General features: G+C 33.2%; 2 protein-coding genes across 4 annotated transcripts; both read right to left on the bottom strand.

The window, feature by feature from the left end:
• Nucleotides 1–919: 919 nt before the first annotated feature.
• Nucleotides 920–2,939, bottom strand: LOC102609717 (uncharacterized). Of its 2 annotated transcripts, none has more exons than XM_006469836.4 (3): nt 2,793–2,939; nt 2,592–2,677; nt 920–2,003 (listed from the first exon to the last, which is right to left on the bottom strand). In XM_006469836.4, the coding sequence occupies exon 3, from the start codon at nt 1,935–1,937 to the stop codon at nt 1,155–1,157; it is 783 nt and encodes a 260-aa protein (XP_006469899.1). In that variant the 5' UTR covers nt 1,938–2,003; nt 2,592–2,677; nt 2,793–2,939; the 3' UTR covers nt 920–1,154. The 2 variants fall into 2 exon arrangements, with proteins under 2 accessions (XP_006469899.1, XP_006469900.1); XM_006469837.4 differs by having other exon boundaries at nt 2,628–2,677.
• Nucleotides 2,940–3,980: 1,041 nt separating this feature from the next.
• On the bottom strand, nt 3,981–17,934 carry LOC102610232 (phospholipid-transporting ATPase 2). 2 transcript variants are annotated; one of them, XM_025095129.2, is made up of 25 exons: nt 17,699–17,934; nt 16,457–16,659; nt 15,957–16,170; nt 15,217–15,333; nt 14,693–14,785; nt 14,414–14,588; nt 13,016–13,182; nt 11,806–11,910; nt 10,919–11,016; nt 10,684–10,826; nt 9,589–9,685; nt 9,345–9,454; nt 9,082–9,246; nt 8,340–8,494; nt 8,154–8,234; nt 7,912–8,032; nt 7,566–7,672; nt 6,959–7,090; nt 6,616–6,769; nt 6,340–6,457; nt 6,070–6,243; nt 5,917–5,968; nt 5,003–5,130; nt 4,723–4,873; nt 3,981–4,565 (listed from the first exon to the last, which is right to left on the bottom strand). In XM_025095129.2, exons 2-25 carry the CDS (start codon nt 16,579–16,581, stop codon nt 4,233–4,235), a joined length of 3,315 nt encoding a protein of 1,104 aa, XP_024950897.2. In that variant the 5' UTR covers nt 16,582–16,659; nt 17,699–17,934; the 3' UTR covers nt 3,981–4,232. The 2 variants fall into 2 exon arrangements, with proteins under 2 accessions (XP_024950897.2, XP_015383091.2); XM_015527605.3 differs by having other exon boundaries at nt 11,806–11,886.
• Nucleotides 17,935–19,974: the final 2,040 nt, after the last annotated feature.

Raw genomic sequence — 19,974 nt, 5'->3', positions numbered from 1 at the left:
GAAAAAACAAAAACTATAACTATAAAACAGAAGTTAATAGTCTGTAGTAAATATGATTTTTAAATATAATTTTGCCAAAAATAATAAAAATGTTATAGATTTTTTATTATACAAGTGATGGATCAAACCAACTTAGCATTCAAGCTACAACAATTAGTGTTTACCAAATACTTTAATGCTGTAGCTTAAGAGATACAGTTACCCAACCTCAATATCAAACAAGACCTAAATCATAAAAAGGACCAAGAAGAAATTCAATGCACACAGGAGTTACCTTTGTAAAGATTATGATTACTAGTAAAGCATATGACAAATTAGAGGTCTCCTTGAGAGATCCTTTTAGCTCTTTCATCTCACTCTCCACCATCATAGTGGGATTTACCAATTAATAAACTGATGTATGGATCATCAACAGAGATCAGTCTACAACTTGGAGTTCTCCAAATCTGTTCAGGCCTGGAAGAAAAACACATCATAACAAACAAAGATAAAAACAACAACAAACACAACCACAGCCACCAAAGGACTGAATACAAATGAAGAAAACCCATTACAAATTTAGATCATGGTGAAAAACACAACCACCAAATATCTAAATCCAAATGTTGAAAATCCATTATAGACTTAGATCTTGGCGAGAAGCATAGCCACCAAACATCAAAATCCAAAAAGAAAGAACCCATCTTGGGGATAAACGACCTCCATACAGGAGGAACTCAAAAAGATGGAGTAAGAGTTCTTTGGGTTGGTGCGTTTCAGTGGATTTTTGGTGGGGAAGGCTCTCGAAAGTCTCAGAGAGATTTGATTGCAAAGATTAACAGGAAAATAAGAATCGTCATTTGTTAGTAAAGACAGTTAACTGTAGTGAACTGAAAAGACTCAAAAAAATGCATATATTAGTATTTTAGAAGCCTTAAAATATTAAAGAAACATCCACCAAACTTATTTTAGAAACGTTACAACCTCAATTTCCAACATTCTTTAATATCTGCACCTAGTAAACTCCACAGCTGCGGCTAAATGGACTCAAAGAAGTTATAAATGGAACTCAAAGAAGGTATATATGGAGCCAATGAAGATTCCCAGTAATTAAAAAGACAAACTCTCACAGAAAAGATTAACACAGTAGCTTGGCCCTTTCAGGGTTGCCTCTTTCAGCGCTTTCTGCTGTGCCTCCTGCTCTTCCTTCGACTGCTCCTATCATCAGAGTCAGATTCAGATGCCGAATCTGAATCAGAAGAATCAGAAGATGAGCTGTACCTTCTACGCCGCCCCTTCCTCTGCCTCTTCTTCTTCCTGTGCCGTCTCCTCTCTTCCTCTGAGTCAGATGATGAGCTGTCAGATGAGCTACTCTCAAGAGAAGAATAATCCGACCCCGTCACAGATGACGACCCACTATCTGTTTCAAATACTGAAGCCTCACTATCACTACCGGAATCCAAATCAGAACGATGCTTCCTCTTACTTTTCTTGGAACGCTCTTCAGCCTTCTTATCTTTAACATCTGGGTTATCCAAATCATAAGAGATTGAGACCTTCATCTTCAACTTAGGGTTCTTAAGTTGTTGGGTCCTTGAGGGTCGTGACATATAAACCCGCTCATTCTTACACTCATATGTCCAATGCCCAATTTGAAAGCACTTCTGGCACTGGGAAGCTGCACTACCGATGGTAGACATTGTAGACTTAATATCCTTTCTTTCGCCCAATCTCACCGCCTTTTCAGTACTCATCAAATACATCTGCCTCTTTGCCTCCCTCTTCTCCTGCCATCTACTTGGCCCTTCTTCCTTCTGTCCATAGGCATTCACGTTTCGGGCAGCTGCAGTGGCTGCCCTCTCTGCCTGAGCACGACTCAAACCTTTCGCTGCACTCAAGGCTGCAGCCTTGATTCTCTCAGCTGCAGCCTGACCCTTATCTTCCTTCTTACTCGACATTCGGAAAACGCTAAAAATTCTAACTCCTCAAATCTTAACAAATTTCAAACACAATATTCTCTCACTCTGCATTCAAGAACACTATTTCAGCCAATCATACCTTTCTAGCAATACCAACAACAATTTAAAATTATAAAAAATTAATAACACAAAGCTTTGAAACTTCAATTAGGACTAGGCACTTCAAGTTTGCTTTGGTTTTTTCAGAAACCAAACCAATCAATTTGGAAAGTTTCAAACCAAACTTCAAAAAACCTGAACTGCATTAGATCGATTTGGTTTGGTTCTTTGGATTTTTTCAGTTGAAGCATTTCTGATGCTTCCCAAAATGACCCGACATTATTACTCTAAAAAACGGCCATTTTTCACAGCAGCACAATCCAGTCAAAGGGAAAAAATTTCAAGGAAACACCAATCCAAATAAACAATTCACTATTTAAATGTCATACGAGCAATAAGAACTCTGAAGTATAGCTATACTAAGTTTCAGCAAGATACTGCTGCATGTATCATCCTGATATGCACAAATATACATACATTAATTCTCTTGCACATATCATTTCATGGCAAGCACATAAGATAGGTACAAAAATGAACATACGAAAGCAGAAGTTCTATTTAACGACAACTCCAAACAAAACCCAGATAACGTACGAGTTTAAAAGGACAGTATTCTGGGTAGAAGAAAACCTTCGACGGTGGCAGCGGCAGCAACGACGGGTTCTACGGTTTTTGATAATCTGATCAACAAACATAATCGGATTAATAAACACAAAGAACTCAAATTTCATCATTCAAGTATTTCAAAAACTTTAATTAAAAAAGATTGAACAGACAAGCCAAACAGAAACTAACCTTCACGGCCGGCTGCGGAGACTTCGCGACGGCAGAAGCAGCGCCTGGTCCCTAGTGTTTTGGCTTTTCTTTTTAACTTTCGGTTGTATTTATGATTTTTTTTCCCCAAAAGGTTGAAAACCGAACTAAACATAAACGGTTCTGTTTTTGTAATTTGAACCACGTGGGTTATTTGGTATGTGGTTCGGTTTGGTTCAAACGAAACCGAATGTCCAGCCCTAATTTTTAAATTACTAAACATATGGATCTTTCAAAAATAAATGTTACCCACAGCAAAATACTTTATTTCAACTATTTTTCAAGAAAAAGAAAGAATTAAATGAATAATTTTCTTAAGAAAAATCGAGTCTAGGGTTAAAAATAAACAAAAAATCAACTATTAGGACCAAATTTTAAATATTATCTACTTATTATTTTTCTCACTATGTAATAGCTAAAATGAGCATTTTAAAGAAAAATGTTCTTTAGACAATATATTGTTATAGACATTGTTATGTCATGATTAACAAATAGTGTCTTCCCTCTCTCAAAAAAAAAAAAAAAACATTGTCTTCTGCAAATTGCAACATACAGATTGTGTTGCACCACAATCAACAAATATTGTTGATTTGAATCTTCACTTAAGGGGCTTTATTGTCAAAAAATATTATTAAAGCAAAAAAGAAAGAAAGGAATGTTTGTATAATTCCATCCTAATTTTGAAACATTTTCGTAAATTTCACAAAACCTTTGTATATATTTTGGAAAAAGTCATTTAAAAAATTAATAAAATAATATTAAAAAAAGGGGTATAACTATGAATTTATATAAATTCTGTTAATTAAGGAGCATTATGTATTGTGGCGTGGTAACTAGTATGCAATATTACTACTCGTTTAGATCCAAAAAATTAATTTATAGTCATATCTCCCATGATTTATGAGTAACTTGATGTGTATTATTACACATATTTACACATTACATTCTTATCAAACTCCTCCCTTTGCTCTTAACTTGGCATTTACCCTATAAAATATAAATAAGCAGACAAAATAAGGTTTGAACATTTTATTAAATTGACCTTTGAAATAAAAGTAATTGTCGTTACTTTAGTTTGATTTCAAAGATTCAACAAGAGAGGAAATGAAGAATAATCACTCACCATTTGTTAATTAAGACAGTAAACTGCAGTGAACCGAAAACACTCAATTGGAGAAATGCCATATATTATTAGTATTTTTTAGAATATGTATTAGCTTCAGAATGTTATGTAGCATTAGGCCTCAGTGTTTAATGAAAAAAAAAAAAAATTTGATGCAGCAAATAATAAATGTATGTGTGAAATTATACATTAAAAATTATACAACGAATGCAGTACCCCCCGAAAAAGAACCATAAACTAAACTATTCCTATACCTATTCAAGGTCTCAGGCTTTGAATGACTAGAGAACATTATTCACTCAGTTGTCCTTGCAGTTTCGGGAGTAAATAGAAGACAATCTAGACGGTGACTGAAAGAAATCAAATGGAGTTCCCGATCCGAACGACCTTCTTGTGTTCGGAGAATCTGATAACAGAGGTTCGTAAACTGGACTTCTGCTCCTTGGTTGAGTAATTGATAAAGGAGCAACATCTTTTTCTATCGCTCTTGGCTGGGGCTCAATAGTCCCCAGAGACAAAATGGGGCCACCCATACGCTCAGCCTGCTGAAGTATATTGATCTTACTTGCTCTGTATGTATACCGGAAGTATTTTAATGCCACAATCGGACCCATCCCTGCTGCAACTATGAGCTGTTGTAATCAAATAAAAATTTGGAGTTGGTCAGTTGGGCTAGGCTACCTTTGATAACTTAAATTTCTCACTCTCATTCTTGTCGGCAACCCAAATAATAATGAAATGATAACACAAGTGAATAAAGTTGTCTTTTAACAGGGAAATGGAGCTTACAAACATAGTTATCCAATAAGATGGTTGTGAACATAACCGGAACATAATTGTGTACATCCCAGATGATGGAATAGCACTGAAGATCCAGTTGATGATGTAGAAGGCAACTAAATTACCCCATATGGCAAGATGTTGGAACACTGTAAAGGAACTGCATGGGAATCAAAACTTATGGCTGTTATAACAGGCGATTGATAGAATTTACCAAATCCACCTGAGAAATGGCCTTGTTTATTTTCAATAATTAATTGGCGATACATAATTTGACATGGAAGCTTACTTGGTCTCTAATGCCACAACAAATGCCTGCAACCATATACATCCTGAGAGTGCTACCATGGAAACCTCCTCCATTTCACTTTTTTCATAGGCATACACATGTATGCTGATTACAAATGCAACAATTGCCTGCAACCACATCAAGATTAAATGGTAGAATCGACAAGTAAATATTACAAAGGGGCAATGGTAGAAGGCATTTTTTTTAGTTACCATGCACCCACCCTAACCTCCGAGTATCAGCATTTAAAATTATCCCGACTCATGATTTTCTATACTGGTGGTACAACCATTTACATGGGATTCTCTGAACAGGTCTATTTCCTGATTCTTAGTCATGTCCAGTGTCTAACATGATCATTTTTTTCTCTTCAGACCTACTTTATCCCTATCCGGCGAGAGTTAAAACTAATTCCTAACACACCTATTAACGGTGGAAAGAAACCTCTTAAGTCAACTACAAGGTTTATTTTACATTATATTAGTAATAACTATAAAAATAAAAATAAAAATAGAGAAGAATGAAAGAGAATTGATCTGCAAAAATATTAAACAATTGTATCCTCATCATATGCCTTAACAAGCAGTAGAGTACCAGAAACTCTTAAGTCTCTCCGCCGGCACAAGCCTTCCACTAAGAAAACTAAAAAATAAACAGATCTCTTCTCAAGGATCATGCTACTTCATAAGAGTACTTCATTTCAGATTATGTTGGCCGTTTGATTTCATTCGGCAGGGTTCTCAGAACTATTTCCAAATTTATATCTAAAGATTGAATCATAAACAATAAGTTCAACAATATGGGTTTTGCATCAAAGGCTTGGAATAATAACTGCTTGGTAAATCGACAGAGACATTCTGAGTTCTATATATCTAGGGCTCAGAAAATGATAAGTAATAAATGACATCACTCACATGGAACAGGGACCGGCCAAACCATCCGGCAAATGTGCTAGGATTAAGCAGCCTGTTTCAAGAACAATCGTCAGCAAGTTCAGAAGTAAAATGCATGTGGCAGTAAATTCCAATTCACCCCACCCCCCCCCAACAAAAAAAAAAGCTGCATACCTTCCTGCCTGGCAGTAGAATAAAATTTGTGGATGCTGCATCACAGTTCCTTCACTAAGATCTTTGTCAATTGTACTGACTAGAACAGGAATGCTAGTATAGAATACATTATAAGCCATCAAGCTAACAGAATTGAAAAGACTAGTTCCAGATAGACCTGAGATAAAAGAGAAACTAAATGTAGTCCAGTGTCAGTACATAAGGAAAAAATCAAAAACCTCATTTGTCAAAGAGAATCAACACAAATAAAGAGCATTAATCAGAACTCACAATATTTGGATGAAACATATAAGAAGGGATTTATAAAATGAATACTGCGACAAAAATGCTGTTCGATTGTATGAATACCGTCCGTGCACAAGTATTAATCTTTTTAGAAACCTGAACTCTGCAATTCAAGAAAGTATTCTCAAAAACTCATGAAGTTTAGTGTAGGGCAGAACAATTATTATAACTTTTTCCTTAAAAGATTATCCAAGGAAAAATAAATCAATAAATGAAAATCCCTTCAACAGATGCACACACACACACACACAAAAAACTTACTTCCAATACTATAATCGGCTGCCCTAGCTGCCTGCAGTCCTTCTCTGCCGCTAATACCAACTCCTATATCAGCTTTCTGTATCATTCTCACATCATTCCCTCCATCCCCAATGGCTAATGTTCTGTAGTCACAGGATTTTAAGAGCTCCACTAGCTGCAACAGGTTATGGAAACATTAAACAATTATTCTTCTTCAGATAAAAGGCATGGTAAGTGAATATTCAATCAATCTTAATTGTCTGTTGGTAGAAAATGACAAGCATCATTACTTTGTAATGTACAGTAATGATGATTGTTTAGAGAGAGAGAATCTAGTCTTGGTTTCATTGTTTGTAAGAACAACCTGTGCTTTCTGTGATGGTGTCACGCGGCAACATATAGCAGTCCTTGACAATATTGCTAATTCAGTAAAAGCTTTTCGGTAATGCTTAAGAGCTATTTCAAGAGCCCAACCATCGACAACAAACGCCACATCCTGTGCGGGGAAGGAAAATGAAAAAGAAAAGGGAAAATTAGGAATACATTAATAAGCACATATTTGGTGATTGTGAATCAAAATCTGAGTTTTCTTATTTATTTAGGCAAAATTTTATTTAGGAATATAAGGATTCATTATTGTTCAAGTGGAATTTGAATTTTGCAAGTTATCTCATTCTATTAGGATCTAGATTTCTTATTTGAAGTGATTTTATTTTCAGTTAATTGATGTAAAGTTTTAGTTTTCTGCTCCATTTAGGATTGTGAATTGTAAACAGGGCCTTAAGTTATGATTTAAAAAAAGACTTGGTTAATTACTGCAATAACAGAATAACTTTAATCTACAACAGAGTGTCACAAATTTAAAGAAATCATGAGATGATAAGGGCAAATGCATAACTTTCAAAACATAGAAAGAGAAAGAAAAGTCATCACATATGAACCTACAATCAATCAGGTGATTTAAGCTGTACCTTTGGTTCAGAAGTTGTTATTCTCATTGTTAGCAAAACTCTCTCCAAACTTCTACAAACTTCATCTTCAGTTTTGCCATCAATTGACAGAAGCTGACCCTTCGGCTCTGTCAAGAAGTAGGAGGCAGAGGACAGAATTAGTGACACTTAAAAATTTGTTTAATATGAACAACATAGCATTTGGGCTCTCATGACTGGCATAGTCCAGCCAAAGTTTGTAAATATAGTGTGATACAATAACAATAAAAACTGGATGCAGAAACATAATACAAAAACAACTACCAAGCAATTCAAGGCATGAAATATCATAAGAAAAGCAATATGGGAAAAAAAAAGATTTAAATACCAGGGGAAATGAAATTGCATGAAAGAGCGATCTGTATAGCGGTATTCTGCTTGTCTCCTGTTAGCATCCAAAAATTAATTCCTGCTTTTCTAAGTGTCTCAATTGTTTCAGGTACACCATCCTGAAAATTTATTAAGAATAAAAAGTTCGCAAATGTTACTTTATCTGATTGCTACCAGGAAACATTTTAGATAAGAAGCAACACTTTCATTTTTCAATGCCACAACTGTGACAATGTTCACCTGTAGACGATCCTCTATTGCAGTAACTCCAAGAACTTTGAGATCATGTTCTAGTCGTTGACAGACCTCAGCTATCCTCCACTGCATAAAAATAGTTATCAGAGGATCTCAGTTTGTTGATTACCAACAATCAGCAAATTTTGCAAATAATTACAGTAGACAAAATTATTGAATTGTACCCTTTACCTCCCTATCAATCAATGTACTACTAGCCTCTTTAAACATCAAGGACCACTCTTGATATTCATCTTCTTCTACTTCACGCCAAGCCAAGCATAGCGTACGAAGTCCCAATTGAGAATACTGTTCTACAGCTTCAACAAAAGTCCTTGTTTGTTGTCCTGAAGTAAATTTTGGTATTATCAAATACAAGAGCAAATTGATGTAGTAGCAGAACATTCTTGAGGTGGCCCACAGACATCAAAAAGCCACAGCAAGAATTTTAGCATCACATAAACATATAAACTACGTGAATGATTCAACAAGATCAAGATCAAAGACAGTTTAAAAAGCATTGCCAATATGCAGATTAATTATTACCACCACCAACGGTAAAATATAGTCATGACTTTATTTACTAATACGTAAGCAGTATGTGGTCTGCTGATAGATATGCAGAAGATTTTTAGTTTCTCACAGCGGAAAACTATCTTGCGCAGTCCAACTGCATCATGCCAGGGTCCCCATCCACTCCCATGTGATTTCAACTTTAAGATATCCTAATACAGTTTGACTAGTGTTGAAAATGTATCTGATTTATTGCTGATCTCATTGTTTCAGTTTATGAATCCAGCATAGTAAGTACCAGCAGACCAAATAAACATCACTTGTTCAATGAAAATTCCAATTTTTGCTCAAATGTGAATAATTTTGATATACGTACATACAGATTTATGAAGAAAAGAAAGAAATTCAGGAATAGGTTTACCAGCATGAGCGTAAGGAAGAATTGCTTCATCTGCACCTTTTGAGAGAAGACTAATATTTCCACTGTGGCAATCTTTCACGACAACTGACATTCTTTTTCTATCAGAAGTGAACTCCAGAGTTTCCAGTATTTCATATTGCAGAACTGAACCATTAAACTTGATCTCTGAAAGGCACCCGGAAAAAACGAAAAAAAAAACTATTTCATCATCTCCACTAACAGTTTCATCCTCTTCCTAACAGTCAAAAGCAAAAGACTTTTACCAAGAATACTTGCATTCTTGTTGACCAAAACCATATGCAACTGCGCAGCAGCATGAACAAGAGCTTCCTCATCCTGAGATTGCGCCTTGTATAAGATCGCTCCAGCTTTGCTACAGAAAACAAGTTTCAAAATGATGTTAACTGCATATAATCTTAAAGAATCTTGAAATGAACCATTTGCAATGACTTGAATTAGAAGGAGAATATCCAGGCTAGATTCTACCAAAGAAGAAGCTACTATTACCTTTTCGCAGGTATTACAGTATTACATACAGCCATGACTGTAAGAAAACGGATAACATCAGGAGATCCACTAGTGATAGCATTGAGCAGCCCCACATCTATGTGAATGGTAAAATAGTCAGAAACCACCCTTTACATGTTTCATGAATAGAGATCCCCATAGTTATTAAATAGCATTAAACAAAGAAATAAAATATGCATGAATAATGAGATGCACCCGTCAATAAAATAATTATGCTTACAGACAGTAGCGAGAAACTAGAGATTACAGAGTCAAAAACTCAACTTGACAGCTCAGGCATAATTATCTCAATTTCTAATCCCTACACATAACAGTATTCATAGCTAGTAGATCAACAGGCAGATGATGGAGCATTACTCAAATGCTTTAGCAGGTCAATTGAACTGAACAACATGTACAAATAGGAAATAAGATAACATCTATACTGAACTCTCAAGTGACAAATTCCAGCAACAAACTATGGTACTAGTTTTGAGTAGATTCTCATTCCCACATTTAAAATTCTACTTGAGGAAGGAAATTGATGGAAATAATGATGGAGCTCTAATGAATCACTTGACCATGATGGCAGGCTGCAGCATCAGATAGCCAAGCAATGCAGTGTGAGGAATTCTGCTGTAAGATTGCAAAATTTGCTTGACTACAATAACCGGCTAGCATCAGAAAATTTTCCCAAAGGTAGAAAAATTAATCAAGTAAAATGTAACATCTTTGCTTTCATTAAGATAAGCCATAAAACCAAATTGAAAACTTGACGTTTATAATATTCCAGGAATGAAATTCTTAACTTTTTCTGCTGTATCTAAAAAACCTGACTACCGTGCCTTATTTTTTTGAAAGCAACATTCAACTCTATGGAATTTTTACAGGCAACAGCCACAACTCAACCTGAAATGCAGACGACCAATGTATACATTCATAAATAGTTGATGAATCAACATAGATGCTCCTAAACTGTACTTCAATTTTAGTAAACAAAAAATACTAACATTGCCTAAGAGCAAGAAAAGGCATTCGCAAATTAGAAGTCCCAAAAGAAAGAAAATGTTGATGATAATAATGATGTGAACCAACCTTTCAAAGCATCTCCAGTCTCATTCCCATAGAAAATTCCACCAATGCAACATCTTCTAAAGATCATCCTATTTTCCGTTAGTGTTCCAGTTTTATCAGTCAAAATGTACTCAACTTGTGCCAAGTCCTCACTTATTGCTGTGCTGCCATATATAACAAACCCCTCTTTAGGTACATGTAGAAAAAAGTACTTTTTTAATCAGCACAAATCATGGCCCTCCACTCATTATCTTACTTTGTTGCATGGGATGGAGTATCAGTTTCAGGGTCAATCATTTCATAGTCCCAATCAATAAATTTTGCATATAAACTCTTCACAAGATCCAAAGATACCTGCCACATAGAAGTACTTGATTTAGTGCTACAGTAAACTAGATATGGAATTCTCAAAATCTGTGAAGTGATGCACCATGACAGAATTTTTAAAGAAACAACCATAATAAGTAACAGAGCTTCAGAGGTCAAAAATTGACCATTCTACCAATAAGCACAAATATATTAGTTATTGGCTCAATCCATTACAGCACATCTTTAAACCATGCAGGACCCTTTTAAACTATTCAGTGGAAGGGGATGATATTTCTAGATATTTAGACCAAAGTATTATGTTACGCACATATAAAGTAATGTGATAGATTTTTCTTTGTCAAAATATTTTGAACTAGTATTATTATGTTAGACCAGTAAATATTAAAATAATCAATATTTCTTCATTAAAACAAGTTTATCTAAATTGATGGAGGTATTGACATTAATGCATAAAATCAGAAAATTTCGAACATACTACTTTTTAGCTTCCCTCAGTATTGCATAATGCAGAACTACAAAACATAACATAGAAGTCAAGCTTTTAATGCACCAAGGCTCACTACAGTGTAGTATTTTTAGTGTGTGTTTGTGCAAGTGACTTTTGGCTGTAGTCTAGCTTCACAATCTCTTTCTCTCCTGCAATTGGCCTATTTTTCATCCTATTGATCACATACAGCCTTGTAGGAAATACACATTTGCTTTTTTAAACATACCAAGAGTAACATCAAAAGATAAAAGACAATCATGTGAAACCATGCAACAATAAAGACTATCAAAAAACTGAAATTATTAGCAAAATGCCTAGCAGATTACCTTGATGGATATGGGGATCATGATGGAACAAAGAAGCTCAAACCGTAAAGGAATGACCAGTAGTTCATACCAAGGAAATTCCTGTGGATATAAAACATACCATTGCTGCAAGAGAAGCATACCAAAGAGGTGGCTATATGATCATAAGTTAATAATGCAATAAGAATGGAAATTAAAAGGAAAACCTTTGTAATATCCTATCCAGAAAATAAAATGGAAAACCAAAAAAAAAAAAAAGTCCTATGAGAAAAAGGAAAATGAAAACCACAAGCATCCATGTTGATAAAATAAAGTACTAAAATTTGTATGTTCCAAATTTTGTCACATTATGCTGCAGTTGGCTACTATAGATAAAAAGTGGCAAGGCAAGGAACCTAAAAAAAGGATCACAAAATCGCAACAAAAGTTAATTTACTTTCAAGGGGGCATGCTCGGTGCTTTCCCTAGTTAGTTGTGTTGATAATTCGTACCCATCTTGACTTGCATGCAGGCACAGGGGTCATGCAAGAAAGATGGAGAAGATGCAGACAAGAATGTGATTAGGGTACTAGAACTAAAATTCTGTAAAGAACATCAGAAGTGAATTTATTACACCATGAGCAGCTAAACCAAGAGGGAGAGAAAGACCACCCTACTACAAATGTCTACCTTATTCATCATTAGAAATACAGCAGATAAGAATGGTGCAAAACATATTTTGACAAGATTTTGAAATTTTGAAAGACATTCTTAAGCATTTCAACAATTATTCCGGCCCAATTTTCTGGTATCTCATTCAAAGTCTATCTTGAGAGGAGTTAAAGAATAGGAAATAATACTTTTACCCTTCAGGTTTACCAACATGATTTCTTTGGAGCTCATGGTGAGAAATGTATCTGACATTTAATGCAATAAAACATTCAGATGGGACAAAATTTTGGTCACAAGTTTCTTGGTGGTGCTCTTTGATATTTTAGATTCTTGGCTCTAATTTGTATTTTTCGGTTATGGTGTTCTCTTGGATATTAATGTCAATTAGGCTATGCCCCCTCTTACGGTGTTTCTGATATATTTGTTGGAGAAAAATGTACAATTGGCCAGCATTAGGTAAGTTCCCCATCAGAAAGAGTAGAACAATAACAATATCATTACATGCTAAAGAAATAAATTCTATTAATCATTTCCAAGAATCTGACGTCCAAGAAACACAAGCTCATAAATTATTACTAACCTTTCTTGCTTCTGTGTCCTTCCACACGTTTCCAGCTGTGCCAAGAACAATGACGACCACAATTTGGAAAACAAAGATAGCCCCAGTCAACTTGTCGATCATGGCATCAACGGCTGTAAGCTTTGGTTCAGGTATACCCCTAGTCATACCCAGCTTGGTTTCATTGCCTAGAAAAATGGAATATTGGAGTTTAACATTTGCTCCAATTGATGTCAAGACCATCACCTTGGCAGATGGAAGTCAAATCTTAGGGTGCATTTGGTATTTTTTTCTGATTAATGCTTTTTATACTTGTTTTAGAGAAGGAAAATCGTGTTTTAGATATTTAAAAATGAAAATGCATTTGGTAGCTTGTTTTAAAAACAGTGTATGGAAACGAAAATAGTAAAATATATTTGGTTGTTTGTCTGAAAAAGTTGGAATAGTAAGGGAGTAAAAAACAATTGTTTATTATTTAATGATTTTTTTTAACAGTAGCATTATATTTTTTACGAGTTATTGTCATAAGGTGTCATTTTTTCAGACGGTATTTTATAACTGTGGACGTTGCTTTAGTAGATAAATACAAAATTAAGTGTCTACATAATTTCAAAATATAATATAATAAATATGAAAATATATTATGCCATTTAAAAGTTTATTTAGTTAGAAAATAATGATTTCTTGTATATTATTTTTTAATTTACAATAAATATTCCAAAAAAATAGTTTTTTAAATAATAAAATTACATGCATAACATAAAAAAAATTTATATTACATTTGTTTATATTCCTGTTGCAGTTATAAATCTATTATAATAATGTAAATAAGACATATTTATTTTAGGACCCACATAATTCATTACAATGATATCACAAAGTCAAATCTATGAGATCATTGGCAGAGAACAAAAATTGGACAACGCCAATATGGCATCTTCCAGGTTCCTTCACAAAATGTAAAGAATGGAAATGATTAATTTCTTATTACTGTAGCATTTTCCTAAATAATGAGCCCACCAAACAAGTTTTATCCATTTTCCTTTTCTCAAAAAGAAAACAACAAACTGAAAATATTACCAAATGCACCCTTAGGTTCTAGCTTTGCATCACAACTTTACCAAAGAAAGCATGCATAAGGTGAATATTTCTTTTCTTGATAAGAAACTGAGAGTATTAACTAAAGAAGAAAAAAAAAGTTTTACATCAGATTTGTGGATCAGTTGTCCACAGGATTAACTTCAAACATTATGACCTTTTGCACTATCTCACATCTTTTTGCTTCTTTAATAGATACTCCTTAGAAGTAAATTTTAAAATAATAATGATAAAATATTAGCATCTTGAAGAGCTCATAGAAAACAAACCAGTAAAAAAGCTTAGTTATGACCTTGACATTTCAGTTAAATAAGAACTTGCCTGTGTAGACAGCTACTCCACAGGCCCACTCTGTATTTCGTAAGTAGCATGACTGAAGAATTGTGTTTTTTATGGTCAAAGGGCACACATCATTGTCAATAAAAGGTGGTAACAGACGTAGATTTCCATCAAATCTTCTAATATCCTTATCTGGACCAGGACACTCAATAACACCCTGATCATAACAGAAAAAGGAGGGGGGGGGGGGGGAATAAGTTGTCGTGAGTTAAGCGGGGAGGATACCAAGAATCTACAGAAAGAGAAAAAAATATATATTGCCTTAATTTTGTGCAGCAATTCAAAATCCATTCCCATACAAGCAGCAGGTATGAGCCTTGTCTTCAAATCAGTTTCACCATCCAGAGCAGCCGTCTGAAAAACATGTTACAGTATTGGGATGAAAATAAGGTAAGCATTCTCAATTTCGAATATTAAGGTTAAATTTGATTAGACTGAGAGCTTTAATGAAATTATTAAAAAGTAAAAACAATTTAAAGTCAAAAGAAGGAAAATAAGCCATAATACATTAGTCCAATAACCGCCCCGACCCCAAGATTTAATGAATTTTAAGCTGGACTTTGTTCAAAGTTATAGCACAGCACTTAATTTGTATTAACCTCAGACTATCTTTCGCTCTGCCCCAAACCCACAAAGCAAGTCAGTATTACAAGGCAACAAAGATACAAAAGCCCACTCTAAATGGCTGCTTGCATAATGTTTTCCGATATGGTTGGAGGTCAAATAATTTCATCCGACCAAACAATAGGAAATTGCAAATGTGTATCACTGCAACCTTTACTTACCTCAACATAGCAGACACCTTGTGGATCAGAAGTACCAATCAAAACAAGATCACATGGCACTTCATCATTCTCACGAAGCCATACTATGTTACCAACCCGAATGTCCTGAGATTGTATCTGCAAATAAATCGCCAATGAAACAGACATAAAGAGATAATTAGTATACAACAATTAAAGATAAAGAAGCAACAATTTATCATTGTACATTAGTTTCAGCTAATGCTTTCTAGTATTGACAATTGCAGTTACACCTAACTCCTGCCCCTGCCACCCACTTGATCTCCTTTTCAATGAAATCCAAACCACAAAGAATTTAACAATGACGAATGTTCTCACAATTCTGTCCTTTTGGGTCGCTCCCTTGGGGATATAGGGAGCTTGGTAACAAAAACATTTCCTCTAGAAGATAACTGCAGCATTTCAATAACCAAAAGCATGCAGCTGAATATTTGTGCATGCATGTGATTTTGTTTGTTTTGAATTAAAAAATTCAATACCGATTTGTACAAATACTTTGATGTCTATTTCCATTTTCCAAAAATAAAAATAGTTTGATAGCAATGCAGTGTTTCAAGTTTTAATAGTCATATGTCTTCTAATCAATAATTATCTAAATTGATAACAATTAAATGCCAAAATAACAAAATTTGTAGAGGTGTGCAAACAGAGCAAAAGCAAGATATCCTTGACCAATTGCCAGAAAATGTAAGATGACTTGGAAAAAAAAAAGGTTTACGTACAAGTTTTTTGATGCCCTGCTTAACAACCCAGACTTCTTTCTCATTTGCTTTCTTGTCTGAGAGATATCTGTTATAATCATCCCAAGCCTCTTTGGTGGCGGAGACTGCAAATATAAAAATTAGCGGACCCCATGTACTGGCAGGATTTACTGGAGTGATAAGTGACCACAGCTGGAGGCAGGCAATCAGCAAGAAGTACTGATTCATAAAGCGGCTGAAAATATTTGAAAAAGGAAAAAATGCTCAGAAAAAGGTGAGGTTAATAGGACTAAAACAAACAAATAAAGAAAATACATGTTAGAAAGGATTTTCAAGACACCTTCTTCTTCTTAACTAATCCTAATTGGGAAAGGGTATTGGCTTAATTTCCTTTTGGTGACAGCACCTCTCTCTCATTTTTTTTCCATTTTTTGGACAGTTGCAAAGACGGGAGAGTACCTTACTCAAAAATTCTACAATGGACAATGAGAAACAATAAAATGAATAGAATGAAAAATCACCTGAATTGCTCCCATAAATTTTTCGGAAGGAAGTTCATTAATGTATATTTTCTGTTTGATAACCGGTTGGCACAATAAAGATCTTGTGACGTTTCATCATCATTGATGTAAATATATCGCTTCATTTTGACTTAAAAGCAAACAGTAGCAACTAACACATTGCTTTCCAAAAGGGCCACAGTGCTTCACAGCACCAAGGAATCCTGTCAAAAAATTGCAATTCATAGTTTCATAGCAGCCAAATGAAAAAATTTTAAAAACAAAGAAACTAATTAAGGCATACACAAATCAGTGCTGCCCAAGAAAACAAAAAAAATAGCATCAATGTGCATATCTGCTTTCTCTCATGACAGATGAAGGTAATGCGGTGGCAATACGAAATCAGTCATTCACCTTAAAATGCTATGCAACATACAAAATATCAACTTGTCATACTTGACTGCAATAAGGTATAATTCCCAGTGGTACAACAAGTATCAGCATATTATGGGCTTCTTTTAAAGCTCAGAAGGATACAAAAGTAAACAATATATCATCATATCCTTAATATCCATTATACTGGCATCTTCAAATTTCAGCAACCTCAGTAAGAGTTCCGTTAAACCAGAAAGCAATACGACCAACATTTACAATTAACTAGATAAAAAAGCCATTTTGTTTTTTCCTTGAAATCATTAGTTTTTCTTCTTAAAACCTTTCCTTGTTCCAGGGAGCATTAAGTTGGCATTCTTCGTTTATACTGGACAAGTGTCTAATCCACTAGAAAATGACAAAACTCCTAAAATCACTCATAATTCTCTGAGAATATATCTAGAAACCACATTCTAATAATGCAACTAAATACAAAGTCCTCAGTTAGTTGCTTGCAAGAACATGCAAAATTGAGGTCAACAAAACCAATGATTGTATATTTCATGGGTAACTAACCATTAACGCTCATTGCACTCGTACAATAAACTAGCAATTCACTTGGTCTCTACATAATCAAACAAAACAGCTCAAAAAGAATTCATCAAATTATCAGATGAAAAATATTCATGTCACAGACCTTGATTCAAGCTAATTCTACAACTTTTCAAAATCAATATCACCTCAAATTAATATTTTCACTTCCTAAATTATGTAGCATTCCGCATGCAACAACTAAAGATTTCTACAATTTGATAAAGACTAATAGAGAATTTTATTCAGAGATCAGAAGGGAAAAAGAGAAAGAAAAAAAGAACCTATGAGAGATCATACCTTATGTTGGCCCTTCTCGTTAGCGGGCTCGACCATTAATCTTGGCGTCTTCTTGTTTCGATTGAATAGCAACGGGAGCGTTGACCACCGTTTGACCGTTTTGTATTGGACAATTTCAATTAGTGATGAGGGCATTTGCCATTTTCTCCAACTCTGACTGCTGATGTGCCGGGACCCGGAGAAGCATGAATTGTCAAATCACAACCGCCTATTTTGCACATGGGTTTTGCCCAGAATCTAGATTTCCAAATCAGATGTTAAAAACTTAGGAAATTATCATGCGCCACTTTTTTTTTTTTTTTTTTTCACCCAATCACTATAAAATTTTAACATATATCTTACATAATATTTTTTTACATATTTATATTAATTAGTCATTTTTACATTAACACTATTAAATAATTTTAATAAAATAATAATTTTAACCCCAAATAAATTAAAAAATTATTTTATTTTAAAAATAAAAAAATATAATGATAAAAATATCCTTAAATTTAATAAAAATAAATCCTAAAATTAAAATTTTTATTTTTTTAAAAAATATTTTAATATAAAATTATAATTATAAAAATAATTACAAAATTTTGGAATTTAATAAAAATCTCCTAAATTATTAAAATTTTAGGATTTATTCTTTTAAGAAATAAATTCAGTTATTTTAATAAAATTTTACAAAATTATAATTTTTTAATAAATAAATTCATTTATTTATATTAATTTTTTTAAAATTATAATTTTTAATAAAAATAATTATTAAAATTTTGTAAAATCTAAATTTAGTAAAAATCAGTTGAGCACCTCTATTCAGGATTTATTTTTTATTAAATTTAGGAATATTTTTATGATTATGATTTTTAATTTTAAAAGTTTTTATAAGCTAAAATAGTCTTTTAATTTATTTGGGGATAAAATTATCATTTTATTAAATTTATTTAATAGTATTAATGCAAAAGTGGCTAGTTGATACAAATGTGAAAAAAAAAGGTAGTGTAAAGTATATGTTAAAATTTTGTAGTGGTTGGATGAACATAAGGTAAAATAAAGATGGTGAAATGATAATTTCCCTAAAAACTTTTGGCCATTAGGCAGTGATTTTTTTTTCCAGGATTTGAATTTTTTTAAAGGATTAATAAATTTGAGTATAAATATTTAAATGATATTTGTTTTTAATGTCTAAATATACATTTTGTTAAATAAAAAGTATTTTAAATATGGTTATTTAACATTTACATCCTTATAAATCAAAATAAAAAAGGGGATTAAGTTTTATAATTTAAGAAATAAATATATTTAATATAGATAATTTCATAATATAATATTTACTTCTCATTTGAACCTTTTTCTATTTAGACAAAAGTCAATTTTTTTTAATTTAGATGTAAATGTTTAAAAATTAGACATAAGTTATAAGAAACAAACAAGTAAATTTAGAAAGAGATAAGAAATTACTAAAATTTCAGACTTTAGACGTTTAGTAAACAAGCTCTTACTTGGAATACTTAATTTTTATCCTAACTAATATTACAAATGATGTATTACTATTTAATTAACTGAAGTAATAGTTAATTATTAAGTCTTTATCAATTCTAATATAAACAGTGAAATTCTATTAATAATACATTAGTTGAGATAAAAACTAAATATTTAATTTCTCTTAAACAATCAAATTAATTCTTTAGTATGATGTCACGATATAACTTTTAATTACTATATTAAATAGTATACGCATGTAACATCCCATACTAATATTTGAGTAATTCATCATCTAATTTTTCCGTTAACTAATATTGTTGTCTTCCAGAAAATTTGATTAAACCTAGAAGTCCCATGACAACAAAATTAATTTCACAACAGAAGAGAAACTAACCTTTGAGAATTCTTTGGACATACAACAAATAAACAAACACAAGAGTTTATCTCCACTGATATGCAGCTTTTAACTAGTAAATCAACACATGAGTTCATCTCTATTGATACTCAGCATTTGGCAAATAACCAACAAAGGAGTTCCCCTCCACTTATACACATCATTTTTACTAATAATCAAATATAGGAGTTTTCAAAACACTACAAAAGAAATTATAGGTAGAGCTTTACATCAGACCGCTAGGGTTAAACTTTTACTCACTTTTGTCTAAAAAATGAAATTGACAAGGAGTGAGCTGTCATACTCAGTAAGTAGAAATATGCTTAATAAACAGAACAATACCTTTGCTCAATATTTTCAAACATTCAAGTTAGCTTTAAGTTTAGAGCAAACACATGAACTTTTGTAT

The sequence above is a fragment of the Citrus sinensis genome, chromosome 2, assembly GCF_022201045.2.
Source record: "Citrus sinensis cultivar Valencia sweet orange chromosome 2, DVS_A1.0, whole genome shotgun sequence".
Classification (NCBI taxonomy): domain Eukaryota; kingdom Viridiplantae; phylum Streptophyta; class Magnoliopsida; order Sapindales; family Rutaceae; genus Citrus; species Citrus sinensis.
This window is presented reverse-complemented; position numbering and strand designations above follow the sequence as displayed.

What these genes read in the sequence shown, in the direction of transcription:
- LOC102610232 (XM_025095129.2), bottom strand. Translation starts at nt 16,581, where the DNA reads ATGAAGCGATATATTTACATCAATGATGATGAAACGTCACAAGATCTT. An exon ending in AGCAGGGCATCAAAAAACTT is followed by an intron (nt 15,334 to 15,956) that starts GTACGTAAACCT and finishes ATTTATTTGCAG; the next exon opens with ATACAATCTCAGGACATTCG. An exon ending in AAGGTGTCTGCTATGTTGAG is followed by an intron (nt 14,786 to 15,216) that starts GTAAGTAAAGGT and finishes CATGTTTTTCAG; the next exon opens with ACGGCTGCTCTGGATGGTGA.
- LOC102609717 (XM_006469836.4), bottom strand. Translation starts at nt 1,937, where the DNA reads ATGTCGAGTAAGAAGGAAGATAAGGGTCAGGCTGCAGCTGAGAGAATC.